At 44.5% G+C, this 27637-nt stretch overlaps 1 protein-coding gene across 3 annotated transcripts in view; it reads left to right on the top strand.

Annotated features, from left to right (window-relative positions):
- The window catches only part of ATR (Ataxia telangiectasia-mutated and RAD3-like protein), a 95806-nt gene that overhangs the window by 14804 nt on the left and 53365 nt on the right, over positions 1 to 27637 (top strand). For all 3 annotated transcript variants that reach the window (XM_086495894.1, XM_086495892.1, XM_086495895.1), the window contains 8 exons: positions 4125 to 4462; positions 4550 to 4674; positions 4772 to 4916; positions 5014 to 5622; positions 5704 to 5779; positions 5902 to 6193; positions 6297 to 7499; positions 9337 to 12760. In XM_086495894.1, coding sequence (XP_086352020.1) covers positions 4125 to 4462; positions 4550 to 4674; positions 4772 to 4916; positions 5014 to 5622; positions 5704 to 5779; positions 5902 to 6193; positions 6297 to 7499; positions 9337 to 12760 — 6212 coding nt within the window. The remainder of the gene's footprint in view (positions 1 to 4124; positions 4463 to 4549; positions 4675 to 4771; positions 4917 to 5013; positions 5623 to 5703; positions 5780 to 5901; positions 6194 to 6296; positions 7500 to 9336; positions 12761 to 27637) is intronic.

The following is a 27637-nucleotide window of genomic DNA, read 5'->3' as shown; positions in this document are numbered from 1 at the left end:
ATAGTCCAATTTCAGCGAATACGCAGCGCTGAAAATGCACCTGTGTGGTGAGGTTATCACCCTCACCGGTGCCTGCTTTGGTGTAGCAGTTAGCTACACCCGTTCATGTTCAGAGAGGCTCTTGCCTCGGCACAAAAGCATAAATCCCCACAGCTGTACATTGGTCAAATGAGAAGCCCACTTGAGGGGCATAACATAACTGCTCGTAGGGGAGAGAGAGAGTAGTGCGTAGTGTGCAGGGCATCACTCCTGGCACCGCACTGTACATAAGAGGGAAAGAAAGCACTCCATAGCTCTTAACCTGTGACAGAGAGCTCCAAAATGAGCCTCCTAGCTATAAATTCAATGCTACCTTCTCCTTCATGAGGAAAGTGCACAAAAATGTGCCATTTGGCATAATCACACGCATTTTTCCGTTTCGGGGTTGTCGCCTAAAAATCTCCCGACCGGTTGTCCAGATGACTTTGCAACAGAGTAATAAAAATGTTCCCCTTGACATTCCAGAGCTAATGATGCGAACACTTTTTCTTGTCCAAAATAGCAGTTCCCTAAATTTTAGGAGATGCTTCCATGGCACTCACACGGGTCGTCTGACCATCAATCGCCACTGGAACCACATCGAAAAATGCAATGTAGGCCAGCTATCAGGTGATTTACACTCGTAGCCCCACCGTGGCTAACCTTAATCCATTTGTCCAACTTTAGTGCTCACCGGCCGTCCGGCTTAGACTCTCACTGATCGCCTCACACCATGCAACTCGGACATTGGCATTTCCAGAGGGGTGCTTTAAAACAAGTCAAATAAAATTTCCCCCAAAAAGAAATCAACAAGTAAAGTTAGTTGCCACAGACTCGTGACATACCCCCCTCTTGAAATCGCGAACGTCCTCGTTTGCATGAATATCAATCCATTAGTATGTACAACACTTCATGGACACGGTATCACGGTTGTCAACCTTTTCGTGTGTACATACCTGGTCGACATGGTACGAGACATACATGCTCATAGTTAACACTCTTGTGTATTCAACACTTGTGAACTCATGTATGGTCTACCTGTGAAACTATTCCATTGACATAGTAGATAGCTTTCACACTGTGCCACTGGCTTTTCATACACTTCGAATCCTTTCAAGCATAATAAACCAAGAGTTTAAAAATGTGTCAACATATACTCATTAGAAGCAATTACTGTACTCTTGATAACTGACAAGACATACTTACTTCTATAGCACTGAACAAACTTTTGGACAAAAGTTTTATTCCCCGAGGGAAATTGCCAAGCAGGGTACACATAGATACATGGGAGGTGCTAGCTCCTGGATCACCCCCCTCTAGCGCAGGTCTCTTCCTTTTGACCTTTGCTCTACTTGAGTTGGAGAATACGTAGGTGGTAAACCAAAGGCTTCAAGGTAAAGCTGCAATACATTTGGCGACTCTAACAATTCACTCTCTTCTATCCACTTTGCATCCATAGGTGGATAGTTCTTGCACTTCACCAAATATTGCCTTGTAAGCTTGCCTTTGACTTTTCTTTCCTTGTGTGCCATGATCTGTTCTAGGACCAAAATTTCATCAAGCTCTTCAACTTCTGGCTACTTTTCAACTGGCATGCCACGTGGCACATCCAACCCTACGTGTCCGCGGACAAGCTACAGCGCGACAAGGGTTCAGTCAGTCCAGTCAGTCTAGATTTAGAAGTGATCTTGCACTTTTGTGAGTCTGTGCGCAGATCATGCATGCCCAGACACTTAGTGTAGATGCATATCCTCTGGTTGCACACAACATGATCATAAGCATTCCCATCAGAATCCATCAGAATCCTTTAGGGGAATTTTCCAATGTATTTAGTCTATTTTTCCTATTTTTGACAATTTTCACTTATTATTTTTAAGTGACTTTTGTTGGAAAGTAGGTAGGGCAAATTGAGTAAGTTTGTATATAAGCAAACCTAGACTAGCACTAATTGGCAAAAGAGGCAGTAGGAGCTCCATCGCTCAATAGGCAACTTCTCATGCAAGAACCCTTGGTGGCGATTTCCCTCCAAGCAAGAAGATCCACAGCCTAGCGTTTTTGATCCTAGCATCATCACCACAGATTTCCCCATGCTAGCGTTTTCCATCAACATCAGCACTAGCATTTTTCAGCAGGCATCATCGCCATAGGATATCAGCCATTAGCGTTTTTCATCAGGAAGGTACCAGCAGACCTAGCGTTTTCTGAAGCATTATCGCCCCTGTGTGCATGGCGATTTCAGTAGACAAAGACCTGCATTTTCAGCCCTAAAGACCATCAGATTTCAGCCCCAAGGACCCGCTGATTTTCAGCCATAAAGACCAGCAAAGGCAGCGTTTTCTCTTGCCTTTTCAGCCGCAACAGAATTCAGCCTATCAGCGTTTTTGGACAGCAGATTAAAAGTAGCAGATTTCAGCCATAGTGTCGGTCTCGTCATCCCCGTCGTCGTCATCGACCTAGCCTAGACTTGCATCAGTCACATGCATTCACTTTGTACCAGTTTGTGCAATCAAGAGTAGACCACTCTCGCCAACGAGAGTGGGGCCTTCGGAGGAGGGTTTTACAACGTCTCTTGTGTCGTATTCTCTTCTCTCTCTATCTCTCAGTCTCATACACTTGCACGCACAGTGTCCATCCACTTGTTTGTGATCATTGCACTCTCTCATTAAGAACAGAAGGCTCTCCCTTCCATAAGAACAAAAGGAACCTTGAGCACAGTTCGAACTTCGGAGTACTCATCTTGAGCAAAGTTCAAACATTCATTCCGCTGCACCTCACATGGCATATCCTCTAGCACATCACCAATAAATGGTCTCACGTGAAAAGCATTGTGAATCTTCCAGTTCTCATGCAATTTTAGCCTATAACTGACGCCACTGATCTTCTCTGTTACTTGAAAAGGCCCATAGTAATGCATACTAAGCTTTGTAAGGAGACTTTCTTTACCTTTTCGCTTCTTTAAGTGTGCCTTTTCAAACCGCAACAATACCCAATCACCAAGTGAAAACAACAATTCACGATGGTGGAGATCAACAACTTTCTTTTGCTTTGCTTGTGTCCTTTCAAGGGCATGCTTTATCTTCTGGTACATTTCATCCATATTCTGCACATATTGATCTGCCTGAAAGATCTTTTCCTGGGAGGGACACACATCTCTCTTCTGTCTTGCACATAGAATTGGAGTGATAAAATTCAAGTTACCTCATATGGTCATATATACCATCTTTCTTCTGTTTCCATGCAACTCCGGGAAGCGGATAGAATGTAATGGCGAGGGTGAGAGGCTTACAACCTTCGGGTCCCGGGAAAAAAATTTGCTCTGATACCACTGCGGTCTACTTCTTCGATGCTTGTCTGCACATGCCTTATGGCTCCAAGTAACTCCTCATGCGAGACACTTCTTAGGGCTGATTGGGTAAGGCTAGGGTGTTTAGATCTAGGCACTACTTAGCTCAAACGACTACTACTGGGATGAAGTAAGGGATCTATCAAACTGATGACTGGAGTTGATTGGGTGCTACCTTGGGCTTTGTCCCAACGAGGTTTACTTGGACACACTTGACCCTTGTGGCAGGAAAGTGGTCTGCGAACAGGCTCACAACCCTGTTGGCACACAATTACCTAGGCTTTTCTAGTCTACGGGTTGGCTCTGGGTCGTAGGTGTCCATGGTAAAACGCAAGTGGAGCCTTCGGGCAACCATACTTGCTAAATTTAATTAGATATCAAATGTTTCTTCAAAGGAAACCTATGTAGCTCTAAATGATTCAAAACGTTTTGTATCAAAAGGCCATTCGTTCATGGTGGTGGATCGAATTTCTTGCATCAAGGCACTATAATTTTTCATGGAACATTGTGCAGCTGCTCCTTGTATATGTTGTCAATTGGCTGTTTTCTCATCATTGTATCGAAATGCCCTTTGTGAGGCCAACTCTTAGCAACTTCTTGATCTTTGAGAAATTTGTTTACAACCTTGTGCAGATTTGGTTTCAATTGCCTCTTGTTTTATAATTTGCAATATCCATCACCATCACCATATGTTTTCAAATTTGAAAGACGTCAAGCTGTCGCAGCTTGGTGATTGTAGAAATTTGTGTACAACCTTGTGCAGATTTGGTTTCGGTTGCCTCTTTCTTCGAGTTTGCAACACCCATCACCAGCAGCACCACAATATCTGTGAAGTGCTTTGCTGGAGCATTTTCCATGGTTGATGTGGATGATAAGCAGTCCTTTTGCAATCTTCCTTCTCATTGGAGAGCAACAGATGGTTCAGGCCTACTTCTTGATGTAACTGGGAAGGTCCGGTGGCAGCCTCTGGCTGAATGGACATTGAAATTCTTGGGGCGAACATTGGTGGAGGGGATGCTGCATGTCGAAGGTCTTATTTCCTCAACGTTTATTTCTGCTGTGGGTTGCCTAATTTGCTTTGGTGATAGCTCTTTACAAAAGGTGCAGGCTTTCTTTCTTCAGTCGGTTTTTTTAAAATAACAACAAAACTTCACTAAAAACCAACCAGAAGGCCATGTATGGTTGCAGACTGGCTTTGAGTTCCTATCTAAAGTGATTCCAGTCGTTGATATTGAAGTAGTACCGGCTGAAAAGCTACTTCTTACTATATCCAGTATCCTAAGTTTGGATGAAGAAAGAGCCAAGGCTTTGAGGTGAGATTGCTCATCTCACATTGAAAGAAATTTCTACCGATTATGTTTAGCTTTAAGGAGAGACATATCTGCTATTATGTTTCTATTGCTCCAACAGGACTGTGGCTTATGACTCAGCATTGGGGTCATGCCTCTCCTCTTTGTTTATCTCTCTTCAGAAAGAGACAGTTGAAGCAACTGCCCACATGATTATGGAAGTGTTTCTACCAACAATACTGAATACTAGGAGTCTGGAGCTAAAGGTCAGTGTGCGAGCACAATGCTAGGTTGAAGATGCTCTATGGAATGATTTCTGTAAACTGTTGTCAGCTGATTTCTGTAAATTTCCTCTATCTTCAGGTTGCCATGTGTCTATCTTTTGAAAATATCCTGAAGTTTTGCCCTCCAGCAGCTTGGAAGCTAGATGACTTTCTTCAATTGCTCTTCGTTTCAGACATTCAGTCACATGTGTGCAAGTGCCTGGAACATGCCCTAGATGCTCTTAAACTTGTAAGCGATATGAAGGAGCATGATAGATGCCCAATGACATTGGAAAGGCAAGACTTAAAGATGTCAGAGAGATTGAGAAAGAGGAAATTTGAGAGCTCCCCAGAAGAGGCTGCAAAACGGCAAAGAGCTGAGCCAGATGTAACTGAAGTTTTGATTAGCCAGAGACTCAATTCTGCATTGTGTCCAGTCTTGAATGAACATGTGCCTGCCAAGCAATTTGACTTGATCTCTGTGTTTGAAGATCAGAAAAAGGTCTCTGCTAGTTCTTTCCATACTCAATTGATGCACATCATAAGTTTATTGGAGCCGGCTTCATTCAAATCAACTGGGGCAGACCTGAACGGTGTTTTTTCTGCTTTTCATGTGTTGATTAATGTGTTCTGCAATCACCAAAATAGTGTGTATTATAAGGAGCTCATAAAGCTTACTGAACTGTGGATTTCTTGGATCAGTTGTAAGGTGAGCTTTAAACATTCAATTCCTTTCATTACGAACGTTTCATGCAAATTTAGATTTCAATAATGTTTGTCGTAAATGCAGGCAAAAGAGGGAACTTTGACACTGTTCCATCTAGCTACTTTTTTGGAAGCATTAGAGAGGCTCTCTTTTAGTCCTGGTAGAGTTCAATATATTCCCATAGCATAATTTGTTCTTGCTTTACTGTTGCCTTTGTCTATAGTGCCTCGCCAGATTTTTCAAGCTAAAGTCACTTCTTGCAACAGTTTCGTGTCTGTGCAGATGGACACCATATATTTCATAGAGCTGAAACTTCTAAAGGGGTGTTAGAATTGTTGGAACTTCCTTGGTCATTGGAGCGTCCTGCTCAGGATTCTGACCTTCAAAGAGCTAAATGCTCTGCATTGGTCATAACATCTATGTTGAAGCTTGACGACGAAGACTTTCAACGATTGCATAGTCATGCTGTAAATGATGGGGATGTCAATGTACGCAGTAAAGAGGCCCTTTTGCTTGCAGATGTAGCCATCTCTTCAGGAGACAGGAGTCGAAGACAGCTATTGGAACTGCTAGGGTATGCCAAGGGCTTTGATTTCATGCATCATGGTGGAAAAATCTAAAGTTTAGATCTTTTAGCTGCCTTTTGCTCACCAAAAATATAATTTTGTCCTTTGCAGAGGCTTATGCTTGGACCACTCTCCACAAGTTCGAGAGTCTGTTGCTCATGCCATTGGTCAGATGGCTTGCATGAGTAGAAGGAAAACTACGAAACTGGGTGGGTCGAGTAAGAGTAGTGTGAAGGAGTTAAAGCCTTCAAGTGATGGAAATAGTCTGAAGTGCCCAGCTTGTGGGACAATGGAATTTGAGAAAGTGAAGGATGAAGAGCTAGAAGGTGGTCTTTCAGTTGGGGTTTGGAAATCCTTCTTTACACGATTGCTGTTTGAAGAAGAAACTCAACAGGTTCAACTTACCTTCGTAAAGAGCATCTCCTCCATCTTGACACATGCATCCCAAAAGGATATATTCCAATTAAAAAAGGAATGGCTAGAATGTTTGGATATTTTGCCCTCACATCCTCACAGAGCTCTTAGGATTGCGTTCTCTTCCCAGCTACCGTCCTTTTTCCACCACCATGTTCTAGAAGGTCTGTTTGCTAATGATGAGGCATGTAGCGACACTGCTACCAGAGAGCTTCAAGTCTTGGGAAAACTCAAACATGCATTAAGCAGCACAGAGGATCCTGATGTTTTGGAAAATTTACTTGAGATGGTAGCAGCAACAGTTGTCTCAGCGTCCAAACGTCAGCAATTGTTTTTCTTCTCTTTCGTTCTTCTGCTTGAGCAACTTGACAGTAAATATGTCTCCGTTCAAGCCATTAGTGTATGCCTACTGCAGAAGAGTATTAACATTTTTGGGTTCGAAGGAGATTCCAATGGGGTGAGACTTATGCTTGAGGTTATTCAGCCTGAACTCTTTGCATACCTTAGTGGTCGTTTGGTTTCTCGGCCACGAATTGTAGAAAATTTTGCTGATGCTGTTCTGGGTGTAGAGACTGGAGAGCTCGTTAGGCAGATAGTCCCTGTTGTACTCCCTAAGCTCATTATTGAGCAGCAGCACAACAACGATGCTCTCCATATTCTTGATGCATTATCTCAACATGTGGGAACTGAAGTACCTTTGCTTTTACTGGAATGGTGTCATAAAGTGCTATCAATTTTGCTGCTAAAGGCAGATGGGAAGGATTTAATGGCTGCACTTCAGTTTTATGAAGCCCAGACAGGGTCTGACACACGTGAGATCTTTTCTGCAGTTTTGCCAGCATTGCTTGATGAACTCATACAGTACATTGGAGATACAAGCAGTGAAGATGCAATAAGAAGGTAACAAAATATTTAAATATTCACAGTATACACCTGCGTCCCTTCATCTTTGTTCACAATTAGGTTTTCAATGATTCAGACATAGTTATGTGATATCGTAGACATGGGTGTCAATGGTGCATCCCAGTGACATATTCTACACACCTTTACAAACATGTTCATCATCATATTCTTCACACACCCCTCTCACATGGTATCAAGGGTTCCATTGGACAGATGTGCACCTCCTCACCCAATTTAAGGTTGGAGACAGGTAGACATGATGGTGTAACACGATGCAATATATGCCATCAATTGGTGGATTCAGAGGAGCATGAACTTTTCGTGGTTGGTCCAAAGTTTAGTTTTTTTTCTTTATTGTATATGTTTTTGTCCTGTTCATTATGAGATCCGAGGGAGGCATTGTTGCTTTTTATGTGAAGGCTTGGACCATTGCATTGGATCATGTGCTTTGAAGATTAGAGGTGTCGTGGGGGTGCTCTTTTAATTGAAGCTTAAACGTGAGAGGGAGGCTTTCTTAATAAACAAGAGAGTGGTGGGTCCAGTGATGCCAACATAGAGAGTTCTCACAGATTCCTTCAGTGTCATTATTGCAGCTCCAGCCGCCTCTACTTGCTCATCCATTCACCAACAGTATCAGGGACGTCTCTGTAAAGCAGTAAAATTTGATAAAGCCATTGTCATCTATGGAGGAGACGTCCACAACCACGTTTACGGCTTCCTCACCATCAAAAAATTCGAGCCATCATCGTACGCCATTGGAGAAGTTCTGAGTAATGCACCACGACTCAGTGGTCTCGTCCTCTTGAGGCAACCCTGATGGAGACATTACGTTGAGCAAAGATCACTCCTATGACCTGCCAGTGTAGCCTTCAGCTCTACAGTCATTCAAGAGCTTTTCATTTCTAGTCTAGCTAAGGATTTAGTTACATTTAGACTTTAGCTCTTGTTCCTTTTTATGGTGAGTGAAATCATCATCAATTGTACCTTATTTGGGTTGCATGGGCCAGTTTGGCCTTTAAGAGAAGGTAATTTATCGCTCTTTCTCTTCTTTACCGACATCAGCAAGGATACATCAATGAAGGGTTTATCTTTTATAGGTGCCATGCTGGATAGAGAGGGGCGGTCAGCCATGGGAGACACCTACACCCAGCTAGGAGTAGACCCAGACATCTGCATTTTAGACAGATCAGCTTTTATTGAGCATCAAGGAGGAAGATGCCAGGGCATCTCAATCATGGAGAGACATCTTTCTAGAAGAGAGACCCCATTGAGAGGGAGCATTTTAATGATGTCCTTTTGAATAGGTTGTTAATAGTTATTAGCCTTTGGATTCAGGCCTGTTTTTCTCTTCTCCCATATGAGACATAAATTTCATTGTTTGTACATTTTTTGGTCTCATAGACCGCATTGGCCTTTAAGAGACGTTAACATACTCTTTCTTTCTTTTCTTTCTGATTATTGGTCTGCATTCGGCCTGACAGTGACCAACCAATTATTTAGGCAGTAAGTTGAAAAATTTAATATACGTGTGAATCTTACTCTAACGATGCCAACACCCTCTAGTGGAAAAGATTGTACAAGCTAGAGTTTGCAATACCCTTCTCTACCCTTCCCTTACCAAAGAGCAGATGGAGCATATGATCTAGTCTGGTCAAGTTGATTTTGTTGTAGGTTGAATTTGTTAACAAATTTGTTAGTGTGATTACTTGAGGGGTAAGTACCATAGGATAAGTGTCCCACTTTTTTCATGGTCAAGCTATAATTTTGATAAAATGGTTTCTAGTATTGTTTTTGATTGCAATTGTCTGACTCTTTTCTTTTTTGGGCTCAAAAGGTCAGCAAGGGTTCCATTGATGATCCAAGAAGTTGCTTGTATTGTCTGCGGGTCTGATGAGCTCCCAGGTTTTCTTAAAACCCATTTTGTGGGCCTTCTCAATAGTATTGATCGCAAGATGTTAAAAGTCAGGGATGTTGCATTACAAAAGCAGGGGTTGAGATGCATAGATCAGTTGATGGGAATGATAGGATGCCACCTTACAGCTTTCGTACCAAAGATAATGGTCCTTTTGACAAGAGCAGTGCAGGAGCCAGCTATTCAATTTGAGGGATTGCAGGTGTGGCTATCATTTATAAAAAAGCTTGCAGATGTTTCTCCATCAAACCTTAAAAGTGTCGCAAGCCAAATTGTTGTTTCTGTAATGCCTTGCCTTGAGGGGCAGAGGGAGATCCCAGATCACATTCTAGCTGCTGTGGTAAAAGTTCTGGAAGAGTTAGTTTTAACAAATCGAAATACCCTTGATGAACAAGCTAGTGATCTTCCTCTTTTACCCAGTCTTCCTGAACTTGAAAGCGTGAACACTGTGCTCCAAGAGGCCAGGGGTGTGACTTTGTTTTGTGATCAATTACGACGGGCTGCTGAGGGCCTTCAACATGAAAGTACTAGTGTACGATTAATGGCTTCAAGTGAGCTCAAGAGGGTTATGAGCTCTCAAAGGAAGAACTTGATGGGTATGCTGTTGGGGGAGTCCTGCTCAGACACATCAGTGATTAATCATCTGGTTGTATCACTCTTGCAGGGCTGTGTTGAAGAGTCTCGGTCTGTGACCAGTGAAAAGTTGAAGTTATTTTGTGCAGAATGCTTTGGGGAACTTGGAGCTGTTGATTCAGTCAGATTAAATTTAAAAATTGATGGACGGTCTAGATTTGAGAGAAGCGATGATGACCTGGTTTTTGAACTGATTGATAAACACTTGGTGAGAGTGATGCGGGCAGCCTCGGAAACAGACGTCCAAGATGCTGCCGCTCTGGCCATCCAAGAGCTGCTCAAGCATTGTGGTTGCAGAGCAGCAGTTCTTGGTTCTTCACATAGCTCAACTGCAAACAAGCTCAACCACATGAGCAAGAATAAGGCAAAAAATTCTCTCGAGGCTCCTTTATCTGACAGGGGGGAGAAGCTTTGGAACAGATTTTCGGAGGACATCAAAGATATTATTACTCCCTGTCTGACTTCAAAGTATTTACTGAAAAATGCAAATGCCCTAGTTCCCTCAGGCACAGTCTTCCGCCCTGGCATGTCATTCAGACGGTGGATGTATCTATGGGTACGGCGCCTTGTGCTGCTTACAACAGGATCTAGATCCCTCATCTTCATCGCTTGCAAAGGTATCTTGAGGCATGACATGGCAACGCTACTGTATCTGCTTCCTTACATAGTTCTTAACGTAGTTTGTGATGGGACTCCTGAGGCTCGTGCTAGCGTAACGGATGAAATACTTTCTGTGCTTGCTGAGGCGGCAAAAGGGGCGAACGAAAACACAAACAAGAGGACTGCTGGACAGGCTGCTTTGGGTAACAGCAGTCATAGCAACTTGGGTCCAAGTGAAGTCAGCATTCAGGCAGTGTTCACACTTTTGGATAACCTTGCCCAATGGCTGGATGAAGGCAAACAAGAAACTGCGTTGATGCAACAACTGGAAGCTAGTGGAAGTCAAAAAGGGAAACACAGAAACTCTAAATCAACTGGCAATCAAGATCCTCAAGTTCTCAAAGTATTCCAACATACTCATGTCTCCCAGTTGCTAGAAGCAATTCCGAAGACGGCACTTGCTGCAGCTTCTTTCCGTTGTCAAGCATATGCACGAGCCCTGCTTTACTTTGAAGCTCATATTCGCAATAAGTCGGGTGCTTTAAATCCAGCTGCAGAGAGAAGTGGAATTTTTGAAGATGAGGACGTTAGTTTCCTTCTTGGTGTATATGGTGGATTAGACGAACCTGATGGACTTACTGGGCTGTCAAAGCTGCACAAGTCTCTGAGTTTGCAAGATGAAGTGCTCATCAATGTAAAAGCTGGAAATTGGGCAGAAGCCTTGACTTGCTGCGAACAGGCTTTGCAGATGGATCCCATGAGTGTGACAAGGCACGAAGGTGTTCTGAACTGTTTATTAAACATGGGACATTTGCAAGCACTGGTCACACATGTAGACGGTCTACTTCTTCGATTTCCTGAGAAGAAAAAAGAGTGGAGCTCATGGGGTGTGCAGGCGGCTTGGAGGCTTGGACAGTGGGGATTGCTTGATGAATATGTATGTGGGGCTGTAGGTGAAGGAGGGCAAGCTGCAGTGAGTGACAGCAACAATGCATTTGACATAAGCCTTGCAAAGGTTTTACTTGCCATGCACAAAAAGGATAGCCTTGCTTTTTCCAAGGCCATCATTCAATCAAGACATGGATTGTTGGCACCTTTAGCTGCTGCTAGTATGGAGTCATATTCCCGAGCTTATCCCTTAATAATAAAGTTACATATGCTGCATGAGCTGGAAAATTTTCAAGAGCTATTTAAGGAGGGTAAGGAGAATGAAGCGGAAGATGCAGATAATATGGATGAAAAGTGGCGAGAGTTAGTGGATAGTTGGGAGGACCGCATTAAAGTTACCCAACCGTCCTTGTGGGCAAGGGAACCAATCTTAGCTTTACGCAGATTAATGCTCACTTCAAGCAACATGCAAATAGAATCAGGTAAATGCTGGCTCCAGTATGCAAAGCTGTGTCGTGCCGCTGGACATTATGAGACTGCTAGCAGAGCAATACTGGAGGCTCAATCAGCTGGAGTGCCCAATGCTCACATAGAGCTGGCAAAGCTGTTTTGGGTTACCAAAAAAAATCACCGTGCTATCGCAGAACTTCAGCAGGCCCTTGCAAAAGCTCCTGGGCATGTGCTTGGAGCAACACGTAAAGCTGCTTTGGGTGGTCTTTTACACGTGCCAGACCAAGAACCTTGTCCTATTACTGAGTCACAAAGAATTGAAAGCTTGGATGCTGCAAAGAGTTTGCTGCTTCTTGCAAGATGGGTGCACAGTACAGGTCAAAAACAGAGAGAGGATGTTCTTAGCATGTATACACGAGTGAAAGAGTTGCAACCAAAATGGGAAAAGAGCTACTTCTACCTTGCTAAATATTGTGATGACTTGCTAGGAGATGCTCGAAAGAGACAGGAAGAGATCCAGGAACAGTCTATTGATAGAAATGCCAAGCAACAGAATGCAGCTGCTACAGCAAAAACCAGAGTTGATGACAAGCCTTGGTGGACTATGCTACCAGACGTTATTCTCTTTTATGCAAAGGGTCTACATAAAGGGCATCGTCGTCTGTTTCAGGCCTTGCCACGGTTGCTTACATTGTGGTTTGAATTTGGCAGTGCATTTTTTGGGGAGGCCTTGTCAGCGTCAGCTCAGGCATCAGTCAAGGCACAACACGCTCGGGTATGGGTGGATTATTACTTCTTATAGCTTATAAAAATGAAAATTGAAAGGTACTCTGTTAGTCCCTCACCGGATCCATCCTGCACACATCACATGACACAAGCCAAACTCACACCTAGACGCACGTAGTGAGCAGACATTAGGCTCACCTCCCAGCCATGGAGCCAATACGGGCTCACCCCCGAGCCTGGGAGCCTACAGCCAAGCGGGCTCTAGCGGAGATAATGTATTGTGCCCTCTATAGTGGGTGCTCCTTTTGAATTTACTCTTCACAATTTACTTTGGACCGCCTTTGCGATTTCACTTCTCCATAACTCGGCTTCAAGGGCCCATTGGCCAAAAGTTATAGAAAGTGCCGTCATGGACCGTCGAGACGGATTGCGATGGCCATGAAACTTTGTAGAGTGAGTATTAGTGTGCTTTTCCCTCCCTCAAAAAGTTTCATGGCCATCCGTTCCCGTTGTGTTGGTTTAGGGTGGCACAATCATCAACTTTTTTGGCTTTGGGCTCGCCAAGCGCCCAACGACAAAACATTGGCGGTTGTGCCGCCTTGGATCGTCAAGACGGATTGCAATGCCCATGAAACTTTGCAGAGGCAAGTATTAGTGTGCCTCCCCTCCCATTGCAAAGTTTCATGGCTATCTGTTCCCATCTCGTCAATCGAGGGTGACACAATCGCCAATTTTTTGTTCTTGGGCTCGCTAAGGGTCCAATGACAAGAAAGATGGCGATCGTGCCACCGTGGACAGTCGAGACCGATTGCGATGTCCATAAACTTTTGCAAGGGCAGGGATTAGTGTGCTTCTCCTACCTCCCCAAAGTTTCATGGATATTCGTTCTTGTCTCGTCGATCTAGGGTGGCACGATCGCCGATTTTTTTGGTTTTGGGCTCGCTAAGGGCCAATGGCCAAAAGTAGGTAATTGTGTTGCTGTGGACTGTCGAGACGGATTGCGATGTCCGTGAATATTTGCAGAGACAGGTATTAGCATGCTTCCCCTATCTCCGCAAAGTTTCATGGCCATCCATTCTCGTCTCGTCGGTCCAAGGGGGTACAATCGGCAATTTTTTGGCTTTGGGCTTGCCAAGGGCTCAACGACCAAAAGTTGGTGATTGTGCCACCCTGGACCGTTGCGACGGATTGCGATGCCCATGAAGCTTTGCAATAGTAGGGATTAGTGTGCTTTCTCCACCCTTGCAAAGTTTCATGGCCATCGTTTCCCATCTCGGTAATCCAAGGAAGCAAAATAACCAATTTTTTGGCCGTTGGGCTCGCCAAGGGTCCAACGGCCAAAAGTTGGTAATGGGGCCGCCTTGGACCGTCGAGATGGATTGCGATGCCCATGAAACTTTGTAAGGATGGCCATCCATTCGCGTCTTGTCGGTCCAAGGTTTCACAATCGCCAATTGTTTGGCTTTGGGCTCGGGGCCAATGACGAGAAGTTGGTGATTGTGCTGCCCTGGACTGTCGAGATAGATTGTGATGCCCATGAAACATTGCAGATGTGGAGATTAGTATGGTTCCCCTTCCTATGCAAAGTTTCATGGCCATCTGTTCCCGTCTCGTCGGTTCAGGTGGCAAAGTCACCATTTTTTTGGCTTTGGGCTTGCCAAGGGCCCAACGGCGAAAAGTTGGTAAATGTGCCGCCTTGGATTGTCGAAACAGATTGCAATGGCCGCCGTGAAACTTTGTAGAGGCAAGGATTAGTGTGCTTTCCCTCCTTTCCTACAAAGTTTAATGGCCATCCGGTCCCGTCTCGTCAGTCTAGGGTGGCACAATTGCCAAATGTTTTGGCTTAGGACTCGCCAACGGCCATACGATTGTGCCGCCTTGGATCGTCAAGACGGATTTTGATGGCCATGAAACTTTGTAGGGGTAAAAATTAGTGTGCTTCCCTTGCCCCCGCAAAGTTTCATGGCCATCCATTTCCATCTCATTGGTCCAGGGTGGCACAATCGCCAATATTTTGGCTTTGAACGACTACCAAACATTGACGATTGTGTCGCCTTGGACCATTGAGACGGATTGTGATGCCCATGAAACTTTGCAGGGGTGGAGCTTAGTGTGATTCTTGTTTCGGAAAGGTTTCATGGCCATATGTTCCCATCTCATCGGTCCAAGGTAGCTCAATCACCAATTTTTTGGCTTTGGACTCGTCAAGGATCCAACTGATTGTTCCGCCTTCATCGAGTTGGATTACGTGGCCATGAAACTTTTAAAGGGTAGGGATTAGTGTGATTTCAATGTACCTACAAAGTTTCATGGCCATTTGTTGCCGTCTTGTTGGTTCAAAGCAATAGAGTCGCCAATTTTTTGGCTTTGGGCTTGCGAAGGGCCCAACAGCCAAAAGTTATCAAATGTGTTGCCTTGGACCGTTGAGACAAATTGCGATGGCCGTAAAACTTTATAGGGGTAGAGATTAGAGTTCTTTCTATGTCCTTGTAAAGTTTCATGGCCATCTGTTCCCGTCTCAGCAACCCAAGGCAGCACAATAATTAATTTTTTGGCTTGGGCCTCGCTAAGAGTTGGCGATTGTGCCGCTGTGGACCGTCAAGATGGATTGTGATGCCCATGAAACTTTTCAAGGATGGAGATTAGTATTCTTTCCTTGTCCTCGTAAATTTTCATGGCCATCCATTCTCCTCTCGTCGGTCCAAGGTGGCACAATCGCCAATTTTTTGGTTTTGGGCTCGTCAAGGGCCCAACGGCCAAAAGTTGGCGATTTTGCGACTTTGGACCATTGAGATGGATTGCGATGCCCATGAAACTTTGCAAGCATGGGGATTAGCGTGTTTTCTGAATTCCTGCAAAGTTGCATAGTCGTCCGTTTCCATCTCGGCGGTCCACAGTGGCACAATCGCCAATTTTTTGGCCGTTGGGCTCGCCAAGGGTCCAACAACCAAAAGTTGGCAATTGTGCCGCTTTGAACCGTCGAGACGGATTGCGATGCCCATGAAACTTTGCAGTGGGAATTAGTGTGCTTCCCCTAATCCCAAATAATTTCATGGCCATCCTTTCTTATCTCGTCGGTCGAGTGTGGCACAATCACAGATTTTTTGGCTTTGGTCTCGTGCCAAGGGTCCAAGGGCCCAAAGTTGGTGATTGTGCCGCCCTAGACCGTGAAGACGATTGCGATGCCCATGAAACTTTGTGGAGGTAGAGATTAGTGTGATTCCTTGGCCTTGCAAAGTTTCACGGCCATCTGTTCCTGTCTTGTTGGTCCAAGGCGATAGAGTCGCCAATTTTTTGGTTTTGGACACGCCTTTCCTTGCAAAGTTTCATGGTCATCTGTTCCCATCTTGTCTGTCCAGGGTTGCACAATCGCCAATTTTTTGGCCTTGGGCGTGTCTAATGGCAAAAAATTGGCAATTGTGCTGTCCTGGATCGTCGAGACGGATTGCGATGTCCATGAAACTTTGCATGAATATGGAAAACAATGATAGTGAGAAATATTCTACTGTTCTTGATGTTCGTGGTAGATCAGAGTCAAGAAAGGATTTTGTAGAAACATAAAATGAAGAAGCAAATCTCATTCTTGTCATGACATAAATTATTACCATTGCAATTAGCTTGGTCATATACAGTAGGACTGTTTTAGATGGAAGATAGAGAAAGAGAAAGCTAAAGGTGACCAAGTTAAGACAAAAGTGAATAGAAATCTTTGTCTATGAATATTAAATAAGCAACGACCAAGAGTTGACGATTGTGCCGCTGTGGATCGTTGAGACAGATTGTGATATCCATGAAACTTTGGAGAGACAAGGATTAGTGTGCTTTATCTACCCTTGCAAAGTTTCATGGCCATTTCTTCCCATCTCGGCAATCCAAGGCGGCACAATCACCAATTTTTTGGACGTTGGGCTCACCAAGGGCCAACGGCCAAAAGTTGGCAATTGTGCCTTCTTGAATCGTCATGACGGATTGCGATGCCCATGAAACTTTTAGGGACTGGGTTTAGTGTGCTTCCCTTGTCCCTAAAAAGTTTTATGGTGATCCCTTTTCGTCTCGTTGGTCTAGGGTGGCACAATCGTTAATTTTTTGGTTTTGAGCTCACTTAGGACCCAACGATCAAAAGTTGGTGATTGTGCCGCCTTGGATCATCGAGACGGAAAGGTATTGCCAGGAAACATTATGCATGTGGAGATTAGTGTGCTTCCCCTTCCCCTACAAGCTTTCATGGCCATCTATTCCCGTCTTGTTGGTACAAGGCGACGGAGTCGTCAATTTTTCGGCTTTGTGCCAACGGCCAAAAGTTGGTGAATGTGCCACCCTGGACCGTTGAGACGGATTGCGATGGCCATGAAACTTTTTAGGAGCAAGGATTATTGCTACTCTCCCCCCTACAAATTTTCATGGCCATCTGGTCCCATCTCGTCGGTCCAAGGTGGCACAATCACCAAATTTTTTTGGCTTGGGGCTCGCCAAGGACCTAGCGGCCAAAAGTTTGCGATTGTGCCGCCTTGGATCGACAAGAGGATTGCGATGGCAAAAAAACCTTGTAGGGGTAGGGACCAGTGTGATTCCCCTACCCCCACAGATTTTCATGGCCATCCACTCCCGTTAGTTGGTACAGGGTGGCTTAATCGCCAATATTTCTGCTTTGGGCTCACTAAGGGCCCAACAACCAAGAGTTGGGGATTGTGTCCGTTTGGTTCATTGAGATGGATTGCAATGCCCATGAGACTTTGCAAGGATGAGGATGAGAAAAAATTCCCTGCCTCGGCAAAGTTTCTTGGCCATCCGTTTCCATCTCATTGGTCCAAGGTTGATCAATCACCAATCTTTTGGCTTTGGGCTTGTAAAGGGCCCATTATCCAAAAGTTGGTGATTGTGCGGCCTTGGATCATCAAGACAGATTGTGATGGCCATGAAACTTTATAGGGGAAAGAATTAGTGCACTTCCCTTGCTTCCACAAAGTTTCATGGCCATCCGTTCCCATCTCATCAGTCAAGGGTGGCACAATTGCTCATTTTTTGGCTTTGGATTCGCAAAGAATGAGGATTAGTGTGCTTCCCCTACCCTTGCAAAGTTTCATTTTCATTGCATCCCATTTTATCGTTCCAAGGTGGCACAATCGCCAATTTCTTGGCTTTGGGTTCACAAAGAGCCCAACGGCCAAAAGTTGGAGGATCATCAAGACGAAATGCAATGGACATGAAACACTGTAGGGCAAGGATTAGTGTGCTTTGTCTATCCCCGCAAAGTTTCATGGCCATCCGTTTCTGTCTCATCGGTCTAGGGTGGCACAATCGCCAAATTTTTGGCTTTGGGCTCACCAAGGGCCAACGGCCAAAAGTTGGCGATTGTGATGCCTTGGATCATATCGAGACGGATTGTAATGGCCATGAATGGGTTTAGTTTGCTTCCCTTATCCCTGCAAAGTTTCATGGCTATCCGTTCCTGTCTCGTCAGTCTAGGGTGGCACAACCGCCAATTTATTGGCTTTGGGCTCGCTAAGGACCCAACGCCGAAAAGTTGGCAATTGTGTCGTTGTGGACCGTCGAGACGGACTGTGATGCCCATGAAACTTTGTAGGCGTGGAGATTAGTGTGCTTTTCCTACCCTTGCAAAGTTTCATGGCCATCCATTGTTGTCTCGCCGGTCTAAGGTGGTACAATCTCCAATATTTTGGCTTTGGGCTTGCCAGGGCCTAACGGCCAAAATTTGGCAAGTGTGCCACCCTGGACGGATTGCGATACCCACGAAACTTTACAAGGGTAGGGTTTAATATGATTTCCTCACCCCTGGAAAGTTGCATGGCCATCAGTTCCCATCTTAAAGGTCCAAGGCGGCATTATTACCAATTTTTTGGCCATTGGGCTCGCCAAGGGTCCAACGGCCAAAAGTTGGTAATTGTGCAGCCTTGGACCGCCGAGATGGATTGTAATGGCCATGAAACTTTGCAGGGGTGAGGATTAGTGTGGTTCTCTTGTCCCAGAAAAGTTTCATGGCCATTTGTTCTCGTCTTGTTGGTCCATGGTGGCATTGGCCTCACCAAGGGCCCAACGACTGAAAGTTGACGATTGTGCTATCTTGGATCGTTGGGACAGATTGCGATGCCCATGAAACTTTACAGGGGTGGGGATTAGTGTGGTTTTTTCACCCCTGCAAAGTTGCATGGACACCCGTTCCCATCTCGGTAGTCAAAGGCAGCACAATCACATTCTTTTGGCCGTTGGGTTTATATAGGGCCCACCGGCCAAAAGTTGGCGATTGTGCCGCCTTGGACCGTTGAGACGGATTTTGATGCCCGTAAAACTTTGCAGGGGTACATGTGCACTAACATTCTTTGCACTACTACTAAGGGGCATGTCAGGACAACAAACTTATCGCAAAGTGCACAAAACATTATAGCTTTAGACCTTGTAACCTCTACTGTTTCGACAACCACGAGACCTCTCAAACTTATGGCCCTTTCACTGAACATAATGTTCGAAACATTAGGAGTTCCCGAATCTTGGGAGTGACTCTCACACAAAATACTATCGGTTAATTCTAGAAACATACATAAGCTTATTAAATGGGAATGAGGTCACTCAATGTAGATTATGCATGTGCATTGTCACAAGACGGGCAACACGTGTCAATAGAAAAGAGCAGATTGAGCAGACTTTTAGCACTTCAATAACAATTGAACTGAGAGAGAGAGAGAGAGAGAGAGAGAGAGAGAGAGAGAGAGAGAGAGAGAGAGAGAGAGAGAGAGAGAGAGAGAGGACATGCGACACGGAGTGGCAGAATTCCACCCCAGAGAGTATCGGCCCCAAACCTTGGCGCCCCTTTCGGTATTTCTTTATATTGCATCAACACAATACAAGCCGGTACTCGAGACTCTGCACCTTCTCCAAGAAGCATGCCAGAGAATGAGCCCTGACCTCATATTTAAAGGCCCTAGGTCCCAAAAGCAGTTTACATGAAAAGCCTTTGAAACTTAAAAGCTTCTGGTCCAAAAGCAATGCCAAAAAGCTGTCAACGTGATTCACGGAAATCCGTACAATTGCCACGTCATCAGTCAACGCAAAACGCGGAAATCCGTACAACCTGCCACGCCAGCAATATCAACGTAATTTTCAAAAATCTGCCATGTCATCAGTTTGCACAAGTGTGTGTGTTGGTCCTGCTTTATTTTACTTCCTTTATGTCACTTGGGGCCCCCATCGGACGGGGTGCCCATAAGTTGGTAGGACTTCTTCTTCTGTTACTTGTTCTTCTTAGGGTTTAGGCCCCTCGGCCGGCATCTGCAAGTTGGCTCTCTTCTTCAGGGCTTTGACACGTCAGCAGTTTGTGACATGCATCATCTAAATGTTGCAACTTACAAACGTTTCAGGGGGATCTTGGTATTATACAGAACGCTAGCGTTTGATTAGTGCGCCCTTGTGCGTCTGCACGCATGCATGCGTATACACACACACACTCCAACTGTGCCAATATATAGATGTACACACACACACACACACACTCACACGATGTGTATACCATGTGTGTGTGTAAACACACACTTTTTGTAAATCGAATTGATTAATTTACTAGTGGGAAACCTCAAAGCGAGGAAAACCCACCGAAAGGGTAATGTACAAGGGGAAGAACATAGAACTACTCAATTCTACAGAGTAGCTAGAAACATTCATAGGAAAGCCGATGTATCTCTACGGTGATATCACCAACTTCCGAAGCAAACCGTAACGATTGCCTAAGGGAAAGCTTGAAGAGTGGGAACGGGTTTGCATGAGTACGATGGAACATGTAAACATTACGCTGACGCCACAGGGTCCAATCCAGATCTAGCCAAGTGGTCTAGTCACTCGCCCTGGTCTAGGGGAGTCTGGACCGATGTTTAGTAAGTTGAAGGTCGTCGTGCCCAAAGCTTGGGTGGGCTTTTGATTACTGGATGACATATACTAGGAAATTTAAAGATCGACAAAGTCCACTACTAAGTTCTCTGAAGTACTATCAGCGGAAGCGCCAACCCTTTGTGCCGAGTAGAAGTCCACCAGCCCCGTTACCCCTACCTTCCCACGCATCTACCTCCACTCCCTCAACCGGTTCTTCACCTCCCAGGTTACCTTCCTCAGTTCAGTTCTCACCCACTGTGTTACAGCAACCTCTTGAGCAACAGGTTCAGGAATAGACAGCCATGGAGGAGCTGACAAGCGTTTCGGCTAAGGTGAACATCAAGTTTCCGACTTTCAAAGGTTTCTTCACAGAGGATGCAAACGATCATGCTAGGAGATTTGTATCCCTCTGCAAGGGTTGTGGTCTCAACAGAGAAGATGCCTACCTAGTACTCCATCAACCTTGGATGGCTTAGCAGATAAATGGTACAATCAATTTGCAGAGAACCACTTAACGACTTGGGCCACATTACGAAAGCATTTCTTTGAAGCTTTCAGACCAGGGGACTTCTAAGAGAAAGTTCTAGATGAGTTGGCCAACTTGATGCTCCAGCCAAATGAGACTTTTGTAGAACTCATCACCAGAACGAAGTCTCTGGTCGCCAAGCTTCCCTAGCAGCCAGGCGAATTTATGGTTAAGATGTCACAAGACGGGCACCACGTGCCAATAGAAAAGGACAGACTGAACAGACTTTTAGCACTTCAATAACAATTGAACTGAGAGAGAGAGACGACACGCGACACGGAGTGGCGGAATTCCACCTCAGAGAGTATTGGCCCCAAACCTTGGCGCCCCTTTCGATATTCCTTTATATTGCATCAACTCGGTACAAGCCGGTACTCCAGACTCTGCACCTTCTTCAGGAAGCATGCTCGAGAATGAGCCCATGGCCTCATATTTAAAGCCCCATAGGCCCCAAAAGCAGTTTACATGAAAAGCCTTCGAACTCAAAAGCTTCTAGTCCAAAAGTAGTGGCAAAAAGCTGCCAGCGTAAATCACGGAAATTCGTACAGTTGCCACGTCAACAGTCAACGCAAAACGCGGAAATCCGTACAGTGCCACGTCATCATGTTAGCGAAAAATCCGGAGCGTTCGTACAGCTACCACGTCATCAGCTTTCGTGTAATTCTTGGGGGGTGTGTGTGTGGGTCTTGCTTTATTTTAGTTCCTTTATGTCACTGGGGCCCCATCGGACGTGTTCCCCATAAGTTGGTAGGACTTCTTCTTCTGTTACTTGTTCTTCTTAGGGTTTAAGCCCCTCCGTCGGGATCTGCAAGTTGGCTTAAAGCTGTGATCACTTGCACCATTACTCATGCACAAAGTGGTTCACTTATGATCAAAATCAGCGCCTTCTCTCAATTTAGGCGCCCCCTCTTGCTGATGATTTTGGCAAATGCATCTGGAGCTGCCAAGTGTCCACTTAGCCTCTTTTGAGTTAATTCCTAGTACCCACCGACTTATTAAGTGTAGCGAGGGGCCTAAATGACTTTAAACTGAGCCTAGACACTCTCTTACTACTCGGATTCCAGTATCGACTAGCCCGACCATCTCGTAGCAACTTGCCCTTCCTGATTGCGGGTGAAACGGCCGTCGGCCGTCGGCGATTTCACCTTGGCCACACAATGTTCAACCATTTGTGGCTTCAAAAAGAGGGTCCCAAAAATTAAAGAAAATCAAGGTTAGTGGTTGCCACAGCTTCGTGACATACCCCCCTCTTGAAATCGCAAATGTCCTCGATTGCATGCCAAATATACATGCCATAGATGATTTAGGGTGATTAGTACCCTTTTATCATCACATGTATCCGCAGGAAAGGTCATGAAACATAGATACAAATGATTTAATGAGACCTTCATACTTTTTTCATTTCATCTAAGATAGAAGTGAGCATATGCCTTTAGCATTTATAGAGCAGTGTCCACTTCTATTGCACTGAATTCGTATGTACATTTGATGTGCTAGCTCCATCATTACCCCTCTTTTGAACACGTTGGGTTGGGGCATACGGAGGTTGTAACCCAAAGGCCTCAAGGTAAAGCTGCAATACATTTGGTGACTCTAATAGTTCATACTCTTCCATTCACTTTGCATCCGTAGGTGGATAGTTCCTGACCTTCACCAAATACCGTCGTGCAACTTTTCCCTTAACTTTTCTTTCCTTATGTGCCAAAATCTGCTTAGGAACCAAGATCCCATCAAGTTCCTCTACTTCTGGTACATCCAAGATCTTGATCTGACATATCTTCTGGTATATCACCCACAAAGGATCTTAGAAGACTCACATGAAACGCATTATAAATCTTCCAAGTGTGAGGCAATTTCAGCCTATACGCAACATCGTTGATCTTCTCAAGTACTTGAAAAGGTCCATAGTAATGCATGCTGAGCTTCAGAAACAACCTTTCCTTGCCTTTCATCTTCTTTAAACTTGCCTTTTCAAACCGTAAAAGTACCCAATCACCAGGTGAAAACAACAATTCACGACGGTGACGATCAACTGCCCTTTTTTGCTTTGCCTGAGTTTTCTCCAAGGCAAGCTTGATTTTCTTATACATTCCATCCATGTTCTCAACATATCGATCTGCTTCGAAAATTTTGTCCTTTGTGTGCAAAATGGGAGGAATCTTTTTGTCACCCTCAACAATCTCAAAAGGTGTCTTGCCTGTTGACGACCGCACATTATTGTTGTACGCATACTCAAGCATAGGTAGATATTGTTCCCACTTGCCCTTATTATCTGACACATAACACTTCAACAGATCAAAGACAATAGAATTAGCCTCTTCTGACTGCCCAACAATTTGTGGATGAAATGAGGAGGAAAACTTGTCAAGGGAACGAGCTCCACGTGCCAACGGAAAAGAATAGACTGAACAACTTTAAGCACGTCAAATAACAATTGAACTGAAAGAGATAGACCACAAGAGACAGGGGGTGACGGAATTACACCCCAAGAGAGCATTGGCCCCAAACCTTGGCGCCCCTTTCGGTATTTCTTTCTATTGCTTGAATTCAGTACAATACCGGTACACACGCTCTGCACCTTCACCCGGAAGAGTGCTAGAGAATGAGCCCTTGGCCAATGAAAAGAAGTTACATGAAAAGCTTCAAACTCAAAATCATCTGGCCCCAAAAGCACTCACGCCCAAAAGCTGCCAGCACGTTTTGCAGAAATCTGTACAGGTGCCACGTCAGCACAGGGTACATCCAAGATCTTGATCTGACATATCTTCTGGTATATCACCCACAAAGGATCTTAGAAGACTCACATGAAACGCATTATAAATCTTCCAAGTGTGAGGCAATTTCAGCCTATACGCAACATCGTTGATCTTCTCAAGTACTTGAAAAGGTCCATAGTAATGCATGCTGAGCTTCAGAAACAACCTTTCCTTGCCTTTCATCTTCTTTAAACTTGCCTTTTCAAACCGTAAAAGTACCCAATCACCAGGTGAAAACAACAATTCACGACGGTGACGATCAGCTGCCCTTTTTTGCTTTGCCTGAGTTTTCTCCAAGGCAAGCTTGATTTTCTTATACATTCCATCCATGTTCTCAACATATCGATCTGCTTCGAAAATTTTGTCCTTTGTGTGCAAAATGGGAGGAACCTTTTTGTCACCCTCAACAATCTCAAAAGGTGTCTTGCCTGTTGACGACCGCACATTATTGTTGTACGCATACTCAAGCATAGGTAGATATTGTTCCCACTTGCCCTTATTATCTGACACATAACACTTCAACAGATCAAAGACAATAGAATTAGCCTCTTCTGACTGCCCAACAATTTGTGGATGAAATGAGGAGGAAAACTTGTCAAGGGAACGAGCTCCACGTGCCAACGGAAAAGAATAGACTGAACAACTTTAAGCACGTCAAATAACAATTGAACTGAAAGAGATAGACCACAAGAGACAGGGGGTGACGGAATTACACCCCAAGAGAGCATTGGCCCCAAACCTTGGCGCCCCTTTCGGTATTTCTTTCTATTGCTTGAACTCAGTACAATACCGGTACACACGCTCTGCACCTTCACCCGGAAGAGTGCTAGAGAATGAGCCCTTGGCCAATGAAAAGAAGTTACATGAAAAGCTTCAAACTCAAAATCATCTGGCCCCAAAAGCACTCACGCCCAAAAGCTGCCAGCACGTTTTGCAGAAATCTGTACAGGTGCCACGTCAGCACAGCCAACGTAAAACGCGGAATTCCGTACTTGTTGCTATGTTAGCACAACCAGCATGAATTACGGAAATCTGTCTCCAGAGCTACCACGTCATTAGTTCTCCGCACGTGTGTGTGTGGGCTTGCTTTATTTTAATGCCTTTACGTCACTTGCCCCATCGGACGGGGTTCCAGAAGTTTGTGGGAACTCCTCTTTAGCGATAGGCCACTCGGCAAGACTTTGCAAGCTGATAAAACTTCTTCTGCTGCTTCTGCTTGTTCACTTAGGATTTAGGCTCCTTGGCCAGGATCTGTAGGTTGGCTCTGTTCTTCAGTAGCTTGACACGTCAACAATTTGTAACAAAACTTGAGTGTGGTGCCCATGTTTTCAAACAAGCCTCTTCAAAACACGCTCGTCATACGAGGATCACGATCACTGACAATAGATTATGGCATACCATGGTACTTGAAAACACTGTACATAAACAATTGTGCCATTTGGCAAGATTTTTTCTTCTTCTTGACAGGAATAAAATGGGTCTGCTTGCTGAACCTGCAAATAATGGTCCATATACCATCATTCCTTGTCGGCGTTCTTGGAAGATCAAAGATAAAATCCATAGCAATGCTTTCCCATGGCTTATCTGGAATAGGCAGTGGCTGTAATAACCCTGGTGCCTTTTGCCTGTCAAACTTGACCTTTTGTCAAATCACGCATGCTCGCACAAAGGCATCCACATCTCTCCTCAAAATAGGCCGAATAAAAGAATGTCTCAACCGCTTTCACTGTCGCATCTATACCACGATGCCCTGCATACTGTGGGACATGGATTTCTACCATAACCTTATGTCGTAATGGCCTAGTGACACCTATTCTGCCATGCATCGTCATAAAACCATCCTTGAGGAGGTAGTGCTAATGGCGTTGCCCATCTTGCAACTGTTCAAAGATCCTTGCAAAATCTTCATCAATAGCATATTGTTCCTTCATGTCATCAAGCTCATGATCATAAAGAATTGACACAGCTGAAATTTGTGGCTTTCTTGATAACGCATCAGCCATAACATTCTTCTGCCTTCCACATAGAGAATATGAAAGTGGAACATAGAGAGAATGTTTGCCCATTGCATGTGCTTTTCGGATAACTTTGACTGCGTCAAGAAGTATCACAAGGTTTGATGATCTATCTGGACAACAAAATCAGCACCTAACAAGTAGTGCTTCCAACTAGAAAGCGCATGAATCACGGCCAGTAGCTCTTTTTCATAGATTTGCATAGTCGTTTCTAGCCCTTGCAAGATTCTACTCTCATAAGCTACTACCTGACCATCTTGCATTAACACTGCCCCAATACTATTGCCATACGCATCACACTGGACCACAAATGACTTCCTGAGGTCTGGTAAGACAATTATTGGATCCGAACTCATCTTTTCCTTTAAGAGATTAAAAGCTGAAATCTCTTTTTGTGTCCACTTGAACGTGACCTCTCTCTTTTGCAAAGGTGAAGCAATCTCGGCAATGTCCCTGATAACCTTCTGTAATAAGAGCATAAGCCCAAGAAGCTACGGACATCATGCGCAGTCTTCAAATCTGGCCATGTCCTAATTGCTTCAACCTTGGCAAGATCCATCAGACACCATCCTTTGATACTATGTGGCCAAGAAAGTGAATCTCTTCTAAGAACTCACTTTTCTTAGGATTAACAAGCAACTTGTGACTGCGTAGCTCTTCGAAGACAATGGCTAAGTGACGCCTATGCTCCTCTTCATTCTTTGAGTAGACTATCATGTCGTCAAAGAATGTGCCAACAAACTTTTGATGTGGACGGAAAATCCGATCCATCATCCTATTGAACGTAGCAGGAGCATTTGTAAGACCGAACGGCATCACTAAGAACTCATACAGACCAAATGTCCTCCTAAACGCAGTCTTGTGCACATCCTCTGGCTTGGTACGAATCTGATGGTACCCACTCTTAAGGTCTATCCTGTTGAAAATTGTAGCACCCTCTAATCGGTCAAGAATATCATCAATCCTTGGGATAGGAAACCTGTTCTTGATGGTATTCTTATTTAATGCACGATAATCAATACACATGCGCCAAGAGCCATCCTTCTTTTGCACTAGAAGCACTGGGGAGCAAAAGGGCGAAGAACTAGGTTGAATCAGCCCTTTCTCTAGGAGCTCCTCTACTTAGCCCATAATCTCTTTTTGCTGAGCCGCACTAACCCTATACGGAGTCCTATTTGGTGGGCTACAACTTGGCACCAAATCTATCGCATGATCCTCAGGCCTCTCCGGCGGCAACTGAGACGGTAATGAATCAGAAAAACCGTCATTAAACTCTCGCAAAAATGCTGACCTTTCTTTATCTAACACATGTTAATTTGACTGATAATTATCTGAAACATCACGTGCAAAAATCAAGTACGCAGAAAGATGATTCTAAATTATAGAAGTGATATCTGAAGCAGATACAATAGAGACAGACTCCTCTTTAAGCTTTACATCAAGGATGTGAGTTTTGTCCCTATGCTGAATGGTGATCTTTTTGTTGAAGACATCCAACACTCCATGTATACGGAACATCCACGGGATTCCCAACAGCGCGTCGCACCCTTCCAATGGCATGATGTAAAATTTTTCTGTGTCCACATATGACTGGATATGCAGACGCAGCTTTCCAATGATAGGCGTAACACACTCTGAGTAGCCAGGACATTCCAACCCTGCCTCTGCTGTGTATCCCATCTCTTCAGCTTTGATGCCCAGCTTGATGGCCAATTTTGGTGAGATAAAGTTTGCTTTAGCACCTGGATCAA

The sequence above is a fragment of the Adiantum capillus-veneris genome, chromosome 22, assembly GCF_014529385.1.
Source record: "Adiantum capillus-veneris isolate H3 chromosome 22, ASM1452938v2, whole genome shotgun sequence".
NCBI classification, from domain to species: Eukaryota; Viridiplantae; Streptophyta; class Polypodiopsida; order Polypodiales; family Pteridaceae; genus Adiantum; species Adiantum capillus-veneris.
The sequence above is the reverse complement of the archived record's forward strand: the minus strand, read 5'-3'. Positions and strand labels throughout refer to the sequence as shown.